Source organism: Notolepis coatsorum (assembly GCF_963971535.1).
Source record: "Notolepis coatsorum genome assembly, chromosome: 3".
Lineage (NCBI taxonomy): Eukaryota > Metazoa > Chordata > Actinopteri > Aulopiformes > Paralepididae > Notolepis > Notolepis coatsorum.
This window is the reverse complement of record NC_140167.1, coordinates 175889434-175903420: the sequence shown is the minus strand read 5'-3', so window position 1 is coordinate 175903420 and position 13987 is coordinate 175889434. Positions and strand designations below refer to the sequence as shown.

Here is a 13987-nt window from a genome sequence, read left to right as displayed (position 1 = left end):
TTATTTTCGTCGAGATATCATCTGAAGTATAGCTCCAATGATTTAATACCAGATTAGAAATCAGTGAGTCTCTTGAGTGACCCGGTGGTGGTGGCACAGGTGGCTCCCCAGTCGCTGAACTTGCGATACTCCCCAGGCCTCATGAGGTACTGGCGGCCGCGGTAGTTGGGCTGCTCGTAGAGGACCCAGTAGCCCTCCACCACGTTGCAGGAGTGGACGTCGCGGCAGCAGACCTGCTCCTGGAGCGACTCGCAGTCCTCTGTGAACTCCACCGTCTGACCCTGGAAGTTGGCCCGCTCGTAGACGCGCATGCGATAGGGACCCTCGCTGGTCTGGAGATGATAGGAGAGAGAAGGGTACAATGTCAGGGGCTGGAAGTACAGAGGCGCAAGTAGACAGGAACCAGGTAGACGGGAACCTGACCCTTATTCCTGCCCTGCTTCCTCACTCCTTAGGTGAAAGTGTGATTCAAACTTTGCATAATGGCAACGACGCTTCCTTTCAGGAGGTGTGGGCCCCACTATTAGACTATTTTCCTGCTGAAATTTCTCGGATCCTTCTAAAGGCCCAATGCCCCATTGTATGGGCAGACTTAGGATAGAATATATATATATATGTATGTCTACATGTGAATGGGCTCGAGGCAAGTGCAATACGGTACAGTGCCCGTCTTGGTTTGCTTTCCTTTTTGCTTGTTTTTCTTTTTGATTTGTTTTTGCCTGCTTATGGTGTGGTTACTTCTATTCTGCATTGAACATTGTACATATGTATATACTGAACACTGTCTACGTACGTGACTTCTATTTTTTACATGCTATATTATTTTATTTCATACTTAGCGTTTTGTCTAGCACAGTCTCTGGAGCGTAACAGAAAGAAGCATTTTGTATAAAAGTATTCTGTACTTCTTTATGACAACTATTAAAGAAACTTGAAACATGACTCAGTCTAGTCTCGAGTTCACGAGATCCTCCCTCACTCAACTGTTCCGATTTAACGGTTTCTGTGAAATTTGCATAACTAACGCCCCCTCTATGGTTGACAGCGACAGCAAACAGAGCAGGCAGATAGTGTAACCCGACACTTCCTCAGAGCAAGGCAGACAACAAGCAAGTGAGAGAGAGAGGGAGGGAGAGAGGAGCTTCTGTCGGGGAAACAAACCCTGCGCGAGGACGCAGCAGTAGCACACTCATTTACACACAACCTGGACCTCGCGGGGAAGCAGCAGCAGTAGCACATACTCATTTACACACAACCTGGACCTTGCGAGGAAGCAGCAGTAGCACATACTCATTCAGTGTTTATGGGCGGAGCCAGGCCAACACAGCCTGAAATCCAAAGTGAGAAAAATTTGGCTTTTGAGTACTTGATAGAAATAGAAAACAATGATTTTTTTTTAATAAAAGCTTACAGATTTCTTCAATAGACTCACAGGAATTGTGTAAAGTTGTCCAAATAGTGCTAGGAATAGCAATGCATGTCCCCTTTAAAGCTGACTGAGGCTCACTGAAATTCAAAGCTGACCGAGGCTCACTGCAATGTACTTTATGTTCACTGTGGAGTAGATTTCAGCGAGCCTCGTTCCGCTTGTACGGGCAGGAGCGTGACCCCATTGACTTTGCATTGGTTTGTCGCCAACTATCCGAAGCCAGTGTAAGGAACAGCGTAGAGACCGTGCCGAGAAAGAACTCTACCGATCGACAACATCATTGGTCAGTAAGAAATCAGGCTAGGGTTCCAAAGAAATCAGAACTACCCCTTTAACCACCTACATACTGCTGTAAATAAATACATCACTGATTTAGTCATTTACCCACATTTTATTTATCACTACAGACTGGAGTTTGTAGTTTACCAACATTTTATTTTATCGCTAGATCATTTGTTATGATATTCGATAGTCAATACTCCGTCCAATTTGCTGCTCCCAGCAGGTGGAACAAGATGCAAAAGACTTTGAACTTTTTTTTAAACATTTTTTATAGCATTTTCATCTTTTTCTGGCCACGCAGGACCGATAGAGGGAGAGAGGGAGAACGGGAGGAGAGGTACTGTAGGGAAGAAATGCGGCAAATGGTCGCCGGGACTGGGAAACGAACCCGGGACAACAGCTTCGCGACTCAGCGCGCTATATGGTGTGCTACTGGAGCACCCCCAAAGACTTTGAAAATTGATTGTTTGAAGTGCGTTTTAAAATAATTTCCCTTACCTCTGTGATGTATATATCGTTTCTTTTCTATTTTTAAATTTCTATCTTTATTTCTTATTTTTTGTCCCCGCTCCCCGTTACCCTTCAAGAGCCCCTTTTGTCCTCTCACCAGGCCAGCATTGTAAATAAGAATTTGTTCTTAATTGACCTGCCTGGTTAAATAAAGAAACATATTATATTATATTATATGGTGGGAGACAGTGATTAATTCACCTGAGATTGTTACTTTTTCTTTAAACGTTTGTGTTTGGAATCGTATCACATAACCCTAAACCACTAATCAACCCGAGAGAGCCAACACTCTACAATGCAGATTTAGATGCCAAACGATTAGATAGGACCTTTACTGTAAGGTTAGGTGGAACTATTGCCATCTAATTTCTATCCATCTAGTCCCGTTAACCCGTTAACAGAGGTTGAACATAAAGGCCCTCTTAGTAAAGTATTAGACTGTGTGTAAAGAGAACTGTGTACTGTAGACTAACTAAGGCTAAATCGGAGATTTTATTTTTAGGCCATATCGCCCAGCCCTAACTCTAACCACGTTCATTTGTATGGAACAAGCATGTAACCTCATGATCCAAATGGTCCATAATAGTGAGGCCCGTTTACACTGAACCATTAAACGATGTGCTTTTTTCCCCTTAATTGAACATGGTTGAGTCTACAATGATCCCCATTCCACACGATCAAACCTCTTACTGAGATGACCTTTTTAAGGTGTGTAACCATTTTGGGCACAGTCTAGAACCAGTGGGGTCATTTTGAGTGCCAGTCCAATAACATATCCATTAAATCCCATTCAGATTCTGGGACAACTGTGAAGTGAGGAGAATTTTGACCCAGGCCAGGATGAGAAGGCCTGCTCACGGGCTAAAGGACACAAAAAAATGTCTGTTCTTTATTTCAAGGCGTCCCTCTCGTTCGTACCAGTGCTTTCATTAGTTAACAGCACTTGATGAACTGCCCACGTTCTCTCTCTTTTTTAACCCTTTCACTACCACACTACCAAAGGGTTAACCCTTTCACTGTGACAAGACAGAAGGTTAACCCTTTCACTGCCACACGACAAATGGTTACCCATTTCACAACCACACTACAGAAGGTTAACCCTTTCACTACCACACTACAGACGGTCCTTTCACTACCACACTACAGACTGTTAACCCTCTCACTGCCACACCACAAAGGGTTAAAAGAACAGTGCGTGTGACTCACATAAGAGACGGTGCAGCATGAGTGGACGGAGTCGTTGTAGCCCATCCAGCGCTGGTACTCGGGATATTCCCCCCTGGTCAGGACGTACTGGTAGCCCGCATAGTTGAGCCTCTCGTACAGCACCCAGCAGCCGCTCTCCACCTTGATGGAGTTGCAGCGGCTGAAGTGGGGGTGCAGGTCGGGGGTGTCCGAGTCACACTCATAGGAGCGGCCCTGGAAGTTCCTGTCCTCGAAGAAAGTGATCTGTGTGCGGAAACATTTTAGGGTGACATTTTGTATGGCGTTACCCTGAACGCCATGTTAGTATCGGGTGTTAAAGCACTATAGTTAACCACAAACCTTGCCAATTATATTTTTGAGGCTGTGTTTGCAAAGATTCGTCTGTAATGGTTTTAAATTAAACATGATTGTTAGTCGTTAGTGTTTTCCATAAGGACTTTACCAGCCTTGAGGAAGGAGGATAAACCTGTAACGGTCATCCTCCAAAAATTCTAAATTAAACTTGATCGGTGTCATAAAAACCGAACCTTAGTCAATGCTTTATGATTTGTAACGATCACCTAAATTGAGACTCACAACGCTTTGTGTTTAGTAGGGCTGTCCCCGACTAAGGATTTGGATGGTCGACTAGGATTGGCCAAAATTTGCCGTTAGTCGACTATTGGTTGACTTAAAAAAATATATATAGGCTATATAATATATATTTTTATTTTTGTATCATTCCATTTGGGCTGTGGGGGGTGCTTAATGTCTGAAGGAGTCGACTGAAGGCTTCTTGTCCTCTGCAAAAGCATGCAATTGGTCCACTGATGGATACATCTTGATATTTGTCTAGTACAGTGTGTTCATTAGATGGGTGAAATCCTCTTTCAGTGCCTCTGTGCCTGTTTTCGTAGGCAGTTAGCCTCTGGTATGCGTGCCATTAGCGTTAGCCACGCTTCTATTCCTCTTTTCTTTTGAATTTTTTTTTTTTTATTATTATTATATTCGACTAAGAGGTTGGCCAGACGACTACGGCCCCTTTCGACCGATTAGTCAACTAATCGATTAATAGGGGTCAGCCCTAGTGTTTAGTAGTTGCGTTAAGCGGTTATCTTTAGGCATCTCAAGTTAATGCCAGGATTTCTTCCTTCACTGTGCACCAGTCCAATAATTCAGTATTCAGTTAAATACTTTCCACTCCAACACAACTGTTGAGTCTAAAATGTTCCATGTAGATCTACCTGATATCTCATTGTCCCTCTTTGCAAGGTTATTATAGTTGAAAATAAAATCAAGGCAAAAAATAACTAAGGCATGATAAAAGTAAGCTGAATTACGGAAAAGAAAACTAAAGAGAAACTATCATTCATACTAAAATAACTAACTTCCAAAACGAACTGAAATAAAATAAAATGTGAATTATTTTCAGAATATTACAATAGTGTGAGCGGAGAGTCCTCTAGTTAATTAAGAATAAACGCAGATTAAACTACCAAAGCTACATCCATACATGATATAACCATTTCTGTCAGCAAATTAGAAAATGTAATTGTAAAAATGCACCGTAAGTCCGTAACCCATTATGAGTATCCCATTCAGCGATGCCATTAAGACAAACAGGGGGCACAGATAAACAAGCTATCTTACCTTACTAGTCATCCTGCAAAGCGTGTTGGAGCCGATTCCCTGATGAAAAATGGTGGTCTCTGAAAGCAGACGTCGAGCCCCACTATATAAACCTCAATCAAAAGGGTTTGCAGATCCCACTTTATTTGTTATTTTAATGACTGGGGATTTGACACCCTGCTCTGGCTGCCAGCAGTCTTGATCCTGGGCAGTAAAAACCCTGATTCATCACAGCAAATGCCCCAGCAGGCACAAAACTGACCCTCCATGCCCTCTTGATTGATAGAGACCACTTTATTCACTAATCCATCAAACTGGGATGAATCTTTCCATGCGGAATGTCAGAGGTCATCACAAACCGCAGCACGGTCTTAACTGTTGGCAACAGAAAAGGGGTGGGAAGGGGAACGATAGTGAGCACCCAAACAGAAGACAGGAAGAACGAGGAGAAATGTGTGGTTCGTGGCACCATCAGTAAGCATCGTAATTGTCACTATAACAACAGGTCTGGTTGTTAATAGTAGTCATGGTAACAACAGCAAAAGTAATTACTCTGCATCGTTACACATCATTTATTATCAAATTCACCCCGACATCTGACGGACATACTCTAAATTATCACATGAGCATACACACAAAAAAGTTACTTACACACCACACACCCATACTGCTGCTATTAACACTGTAGAATATATATATATTTTATTTATCCACTGTAAATATACAAATCCTTGTATTGTAGTTTGTATAGATCGTTGTATCTCACATGTTTCTGATTGTATGTACATTTAAAAAAGTTGTGACAGTAAAATAATCTGAAATATGGAATTTTGAAATCATTGCTACAGCGATCATCGCTGTGCCAGTCGGAAACAGTATCACAGTACAAGGTAAACTCTTACAGTAGGATATATTATAGAAATAGTGCCAATATCATATATACGTGCATTCATCATCAATAGAAGCTAGATGGAAAATCAAATGATAATGGAGGAATAATATATTTATTCTCACCTCATATCTATCCACACCCGTCTGTATTTACCTGCAGTTATTTTATATCTGTAGATTCTATATCTATACATATCCTACTCTTACTAGTTACGCTGCAGGCCAGTATGACCACTACCACACTGTCTTTATACCTGTATCACTGTACATATTAATACTACAACTATGTACTTACATCTGATAGCACTACACTCAGTAGTACTCATTTATATATACCAAGTTTAATCACCTGTACATTGTATATTACTATTGCATTTTACTGCTACATTTGCACTCTGGTTGGATGCCAAACTTATTTTCGTTGTACTGTACTTGTGCTGTATGATGACAAGTCCAACACATAATTGAATCTAAACTAATAGGGCGTTACACAGCTGGAACTGGTGAGATTTCCCCCCTATGAGTGATAATAACCGTCAGAGATGCTGTCAGAGATGTACTTGGCTTTGGTCTTCGCCTCAACCATGTAGGGACTCTTGGGATCCTTCATAGTGTTCCGTTTCATTATCATGGCACTCTCCACTGTCCTGTGGGAGGAGAGGGGGGTTAGAAATAAGTTCTGGTTTAATCCACCGGGCGGCAGTAGAGGTCTTCCATTCACCTTTTAAACCCTGCAAACCTCCACTCCAAACCATATAATTTCAACGACGACAAGTTTGTTATAATACAACTTTTTTTTGTTCTGGTTATGTCCATCTATTCTTCTATTATGCTTCTATAACTGCTCATTATGCAGTCTGTATGAAAATAATGACAGATAATTGGACATCATTTGGTCTGGTTATTGGTACAGAATACTGAGGCAGGCTACTCACACTGAGGAAGGATTGAGATGATGAGGAGGATGAAGACTGCGATGTAGGTCTATGTCCAGCAGGGGCGCTGGCCTTCATCTTCTCAGAGAGCCACTTTTCCAACTTCTGAGCTGGGAGACAGCCAAAAATAAATTACATTTAATCATATATTAAAAATGTATGTTTGCTATCGACAGATTCCACTTCATCAAAATGGGCACTTCACCAAAATACAATGCAGATTTATTTTGCACATAATCTCACAGACATCAAAAAACACTAATTGAAGAATGGAAAGTTTGGACTAATGGTGGTGTTAGGTTTCAATAGGTTTCTTCCTCTATGGCTCATGAATGTGCACAGCACATTAGAAAAGATTCAAACAAAAGGTATTCGAGATACACTAATTCTAATATTGAACGTTTGACCTGATGGGGGCACTAGAGTAAAGGTCATAGGGTCACCAAAATCAATAGGGTTCATCCTCTAGGGTGCACCACAACTCTTTTGGAAAAGATTGGAATGAAAGCTCTTCGAGTTATCGTGTTTATAATAAAAAATCTTACATTTGGACTAATCAACGTGCGTGGGGTCTTGAGCTTCCAGAGGGTCCATATATGATTTCTATACAACTGTGAGGGAATAAAAATACTGTATTGTTGAGGTATGTTATTGAGTGAACACGTACATATTCATACACTTACTGTGTTTCCTGGAGTGATCCACGGCCTTGTAGGAGCCAAGCATGGCTAATGGATGGTAGGATAAGGAGAAGGGATGTACAATGGAGCTCTATAGAAGCAGAAATATGTAGTTTCTACATCACATCACCTACAGTACGTGTGAAGCTAATGGTTGATAAAAATACAGTTTCCTATTCAAAATATAAAAGCACATGTACAGTAATACTACAGTAATGATGTTGAAATGCTATAATTGTTCTGCTACAATAGCAGACATATACATCAACCGGTCTCTGGTGCACACATGTAGCCTAAGTTGAAAGGTTACAAGCATGCTCAGTAGGCCTATACAGTGGACCTTGGAATGCTGGTTGGGATGTGCGGCAGATGGCTTGCAGCTATACAGAGCAAGGATTTCTTCCACAGGCAAACTATTCTGGAATAGGAAAGAAAAAGGCAGAGAGGGATAACACAAAGACCACGTCATCATGTCAGCCACCATTACAGGAAGAGAGAGGAACCAATAAATATACAGTATCAAACATTCTGTTCCTTCAAGGAACCGCTGTGCTCTGGTGTTATCACTTACCAGGATCATCCCAGCAAAAGAGGACAGGATCATAGCTTCTCTCTCTAGGTGGTTGGGGTACTGGTCACTTCCTGAAGTCCTTGTTGCCCCACTGTGCGTGTGTGTGTGGGGGGGGGGGGGGGTAAAGGAGGGTGGGTGAAGGAGGGCATTGGACAAAAATGGGTTATTTATTATCCAATAGCTGTTGGTATAAATGAGTCATGTGGCCGTGTTGATTTACCCAGGAGTATGCCCCAGATCAAGATCAGGGCTGTGAGTTGGATTTTTGACTCCAGCCACTTGTAAACATCATGTATGAATGTGAATTGTATGAAAGACCTTGGGTTGACCAGCGTTATATAGCAATAAAATGTTACAATTCTTCTGAGGTACAATACGTCCAAGGACTAGTGGGAGCACCCTGTGTTTTAGTGCAAGCAGCTTACATGACGTCTGTGTCCAGCATGTCCTGACCCTCCTCCTTGTCCAACCACCAGAGGGCAACACTAATGGCAAGGTCATAATGGGCCTGTCACACACATGAATACACCATAGTGAGTTAGATACCATTATACCTACACGTTTAATTAGGTTGATTGTCAGTGAATGTTTATTAGATAGGATGTTTAAGCTTTAATGATTTCAAATGCCCTGATAAAGCATCTTAACTGCTTATCCCTCACCTCTGAATGAAAACTATAATGCAGGATAAGATAACTACTAACCGACTCGGCCAGTCCTTCGTACCAGTGGCCATCAGGCTCCACAATAGCGGGCAGGGACCGCTGCCAGCAGCCGGAGAACCAACGGCAGCAGAACTCGAGAACTACTAGGAATGTCTGATCATGCCACCTAACCTGCACGGACTAGTGTATAACGTATATCATGCCATAAGTACCTTATGTATACTGCACCTGTGTATACCGTTTACTTTACTTACTCATAGTATAGATTCACTGTTTATTGCACATATTTATTGTAACTGCACCTTTGATTACACAGTTTACTTTCTCATATTCTTATATTCAGTTGATTATATTGTTTACACTGCTTGTTATCTTTACGTTTTATTGCCAAATTGATGTCTTCTACTAGTACCCCCCCCCCCCCTCAATGCTTATATAACGCCCAAATTTAAATGAAGGAATATCGTATCTTATCAGGCAGGTGAAACGCTGTGATTCAGGTCAGGTGTTCCTCTCCTCATGTCTTACCAGGTCATCCAGCATGGTGGAGATCCCTTTCCCTTTGGGGTCGAAAGCATTCTCTCTGAGTCTCTGCCCAATGTAAGCCCCCCTGTTGAGATGGGGAAAACAATATCAGTGTTTGTGACATGCGATTCCCAAGTCATTCTTGCCTCGATACAAAAAAATTATTCTTTGCCAATTTATCACTGCCATAGGCATTCCAGTGCATCTGAGAAATGAGTCTTATCCCTTTCACTACCAATGGTTTAACCCTTTCACTGCGACAATACAGAAGGTTAACCCTTTCACTGCCAACCGCCTGTAGTGTGATAGTAAAGGGTTAACCTTCTGTAGTGTGGTAGTGAAAGGGTTAAACTCCATATGAACCGATGAGTCACCATAACTGATTCAGATTAGCTAGAATGTGTCAACTGGGGTAAAGTTGGTTTGATGTTGGCTTTTCACATAGTCAACCTATTGCTGTCTTCAATACCTCTGTCCCTTTGCATGTGCAGAGGTCAAAATCTGTATTTTTTTTTTATCCACTCCTTTTTTCCGTTTTTCTCCCATCCCAATTTAGTCGTGCCAATTCCCCCCTCCCCAGTCTTGATCGTTGCTCGCATGTGCCCCCCACTGGTCGGTCGTAGGGAGGGTTGAAGAATCTATCTCATGTCCCCTCCGATACATGCAGAGTCAGCCAGCCACTTCTTTTCACCTGCCAGCGCGGACTCTCATTGGCGAGGTGTAACATGTGGGAGGCTCACACTACCCTCGACATCTCCTGTCCTTGCTGTGCAGGCGCCCTGACCGACCTGCAGGAGTCGCTGTTTTACAACGACCAGATTACCACCCATCGACTCCCCTCCTGCTGACTCTGCCAATTGAGTCAGTATGACGTCCGGCCGTGATGCATCGATACCGGTGCATCACGCGTTGGTGATGAGCGCTTAGACCGCTGCGCCACCCAGCCGCCCCAAAATCTGTATTTTCATACTTTTTTATTTATTTTAATTACTATTTCAATCCAATAGCATTACAATGAAATAACTTGCTGGTTTAATTCTAAATATGCTCCCTCAATGGCAATTACTTTCTTCTACTATTTATCACCATTTAAACTTTAAAAGGTTGCCAATTGTTGTCCACCCTACCCGGAGTATAAAAAGGGATAGAGGTATTGAAGATAGAAATGAAATGTGTCGAATGATGTGAATATCCAAAATCAAACCAACTTTATCCCAGTATTATGTGTCACTTATTTTCTGAAAAGTATCTGAGGAAGAATTCCTCTTCCTTTTTTAACACAGTATTAGGGCAGAAAAGAGCAACTTTTCAGGAAAATAATGTCCAGATGTTAATTGTGGCATTTTACTCAAGTGTTTTGTCATGGGTTAATGTGGTTTTAGACACCAAACCGTAGCGATGGTGAATAACAAAAAAAATAAACATTGTTCAGTAATGGAAAAACATTATGAAAAACGTCCTTTTGTATTTCACCAACACTACTGTCTCAAGACATCGAGGACAGCTTCCAGGCTAATGAGAAAGCGGGGGTAGTGTACCTGGACCTGACTGCCGCGTACGATACTGTCTGGCACCGTGGACTCCACCTGAAGCTGATGAGGATGGTACCTGATCGGCATATGGTGAAGTTTATCATGGAGATGCTGTCTAACCGCAGTTTTGTCCTACACACCAGCGATGGCCAGCGCAGCAGGCTCAGAAGACTGAGGAACGGTGTCCCACAGGGGTCAGTCCTTTCTCCGATGCCGTTTAATATTTACATCTACGATCTCCCAGTCACAGCATCCAGAAAGTACGGCTACGCGGACGATCTTGCCATCATGCTGAGAAGACCCACATGGAAGGCACTGGAGGACGGTCTTAACCAAGACATGGACATCCTAGTAGCCTATCTACAAAAGTGGCGCCTACAGCTCAGCACCAGCAAGACCGTTACAGCAGCATACCATCTCTGCAACAGAGACGCCAAGAGGGAACTGGAGGTATATGCTGACCACAAGCGTCTGGAGTCCCAGCAAGCCCCTAAATACCTTGGCGTGCGTCTGGATCGGACACTGTCCTTCAAACAACACCTCGAAGATGTCAGGGCAAAGACAACATCAAGGGTTGCGCTGATCCGACGCCTCGCGGGTACAACCTGGGGAGCCACTGCCAAGACCCTTCGTATATCCACCCAAGCCCTGGTCTTCTCGGCAGCGGAGTACTGTGCCCCAGTCTGGAGCAGAAGCCCACACGTTAAAAAAGTTGATGCGGCTACTAACAACGCCCTCCGGATCATCACTGGATGCCTGAAGGCTACACCCGTCTTCCTGCTGCCAGTCCTTGCAGGAATCGCACCAGCTGGCCTATGACGAGAGGCTGCCACTCTCGCCCTAGCAAGGAAAGCAGTGAAGCATGACTGGCACATCCTACACAACACCACAACAACAGCACCTATGAGCAGACTCAAGTCCCGCCACCCCTACAACAAGGTGGCACAAGAGATGCTCCGTTCCACCACTGAGGACCTATCCAGAAATGGATGGCTGGCGGCAGCCTGGAAGAGAGAGTGGGAGAGTGCTGGGCCAACCCATATCCACCACTACATCTGGGATCCAGGAGATGGCGCCACAGGAGACGATCTTCCACGCCGGCAATGGGTTCTGCTTAACCGTTTAAGATCTAGGGTCGGTCGCTTTAAAGCATCATTAAAGAAGTGGGGCCTGGCAGACAGCGCTGCATGCGAGTGTGGAGACCCTGAGCAGACTGTTGACCACATCCTGACCATCTGCCCCCTATACAAACCACCCTCGGAAGCCAGCCTCTTTGATGTGGGACCAGAGTTAAGGGCATGGCTACAAGATACGGAGTTGGACCTCTGACGTTACACGAAAGAAGAAGAAGAAGTGGTTTTAGACACCAAACCGTAGCGATGGTGAATAACAAAAAAAAAATAACACTAGGATTCGCCTGTTCGAATCCAGCTCCCGGCGTTGCTATCAGCTTGGCTGTCCTCTCACGCTGATACAATTGGCTGTATCAGGGGGTGGGAAGCTGAAGGGTGGGTCCTGGGCGTTGTGTACAGCGACCCCTACAGTTCGGTCGGGGCGCCTGCTCAGCAAGGGTTGGATCTGAGGAGAGATAGTGTGGCCTCCCACACGCTACACTCTCCCCGGTGAGAACCTGCGCGGCCAGGTTGGCCTGCCCCAGGCTGCACATGCGTCGGAGGAAAGCATGTGACAGTCTCCGGTCTCCCGGACCAACAGTAGGGGAAAGTACGCAACAACCAGGAAGGGTGGGATGGGAGAAAAATCGGGAAAAAGGAGGGGAAGAAAGATAAAAAAATAAAAATAAACATTGTTCAGTAATGGAAAAACATTATGAAAAACGTCCTTTTGTATCAAGGCAACAACAACTTGGAACCCACAAACACTGGTATTGTCCATCAAAAAGGCCATATTGTATTCAACAACCTCTTGGCATTACTCACAGGAGCGCCTTAATGTCTCTTTTCAGTCGTCTTGTCTCCATTTTCCGATAGGGTCTGTAAATCCTGCAAAGAGATTCTGTAAATGTACAATATATTCCTGTGGACGATGATAATCATTTGAGATTTAGAGAAAAGCTTGATGATAAATATCCCAGAGGTAGGTCATTGTTTTTTTTTTTTATCTACTTTTTCTCCCCATTTTCTATTTTTCTCCCTTCCCCAATTTCGTATTGTCCAATTCTACCCTCCCCTGTCTCGAATGCTGTTGGCCATGCCTCCCACAAGCCGGCTGCAATGTGGACGAAGCCTTGCATAACATGTCCCCTCCGGTACTCGAGGAGGCAGCCGTTGCATCTTTTCACCTGCACAGCGCGATCTCTCAGCGGCGAGGGTCTGCGTGGGAGGGACACGCCGCCCCCGTCGCTTCCTGATTCTACTGCGCAGGCGCACCAACCGACCTGTAGGAGTCGCTGTCCACAACGTCCGATCCCCACCCACCAGCTTCCCACCCCCCAATACTGCCAATTGTATTAGTATGAACGACCAGCCAAGCTGGTAGCAATGCAGAGAGCTGGGCTCGAACCCAGCATCTCCTGCGTTGGTGGCGAGCGCCTTGCCCACTGCGCCACCTAGCCGCCGGAGGTAGGTCATTGTTGACCTACTAGAGACTCAATACTGCACAGCATGAACCTGACACCACTTCAGACACAGAGACAACAGCTGGGACATGTGATAGGATCAGGATGACTGTAGAGCACTTAAACCCACTGAAGTATTGAATTTGCTTAAAATGTGCAGTTGAAATTGAGTGCTGTAATGCCAGTAATGTCATAGAATGGTCTCTGGATTCATTTTGAAAATGTACCTTAACCCTTTCACTATCACACTACCGAAGGTTAACTTTTCACTACCACATAACAGTCTGTAGTGTGGTAGTGGAAGGGTTAACCGTCTGTAGTGTGGTAGCGAAAGGGGGGTTAACCTTCTGTAGTGTGGTAGTGAAAGGAATGACCTTCTGTAATGTGGTAGTGAAAGGAATAACCTTCTGTAGTGTGGCGGTGAAAGGTTAACCTGTAGTGTGGTAGTGAAAGGTTAACCTTCTGTAGTGTGATAGTGAAAGGAATAACCTGCAGTGTGGTAGTGAAAGGAATAACCTTCTGTAGTGTGGTAGTGAAAGCGTTACTTCTGTAGTGTGGTAGTGAAAGGTTAACCTGTA

General features: G+C 44.0%; 2 protein-coding genes across 2 annotated transcripts; both read right to left on the bottom strand.

Moving 5' to 3' along the window:
* Positions 1-53: 53 nt before the first annotated feature.
* On the bottom strand, positions 54-5068 carry LOC311226070 (gamma-crystallin M2-like; the record flags this gene model as incomplete). Its single annotated transcript, XM_084311447.1, has 3 exons — positions 54-332; positions 3428-3670; positions 5057-5068. The coding sequence occupies 3 exons, from the start codon at positions 5066-5068 to the stop codon at positions 54-56; spliced, it is 534 nt and encodes a 177-aa protein (XP_084167573.1).
* A 1371-nt stretch (positions 5069-6439) lies between these two features.
* On the bottom strand, positions 6440-12812 carry c9h2orf80 (chromosome 9 C2orf80 homolog; the record flags this gene model as incomplete). The annotated part of the gene is made up of 8 exons (XM_084310513.1): positions 6440-6573; positions 6862-6971; positions 7545-7632; positions 7882-7959; positions 8113-8203; positions 8538-8620; positions 9306-9387; positions 12772-12812. The coding sequence occupies 8 exons, from the start codon at positions 12810-12812 to the stop codon at positions 6505-6507; spliced, it is 642 nt and encodes a 213-aa protein (XP_084166639.1). The 3' UTR covers positions 6440-6504.
* Between the last annotated feature and the right edge of the window lie 1175 nt (positions 12813-13987).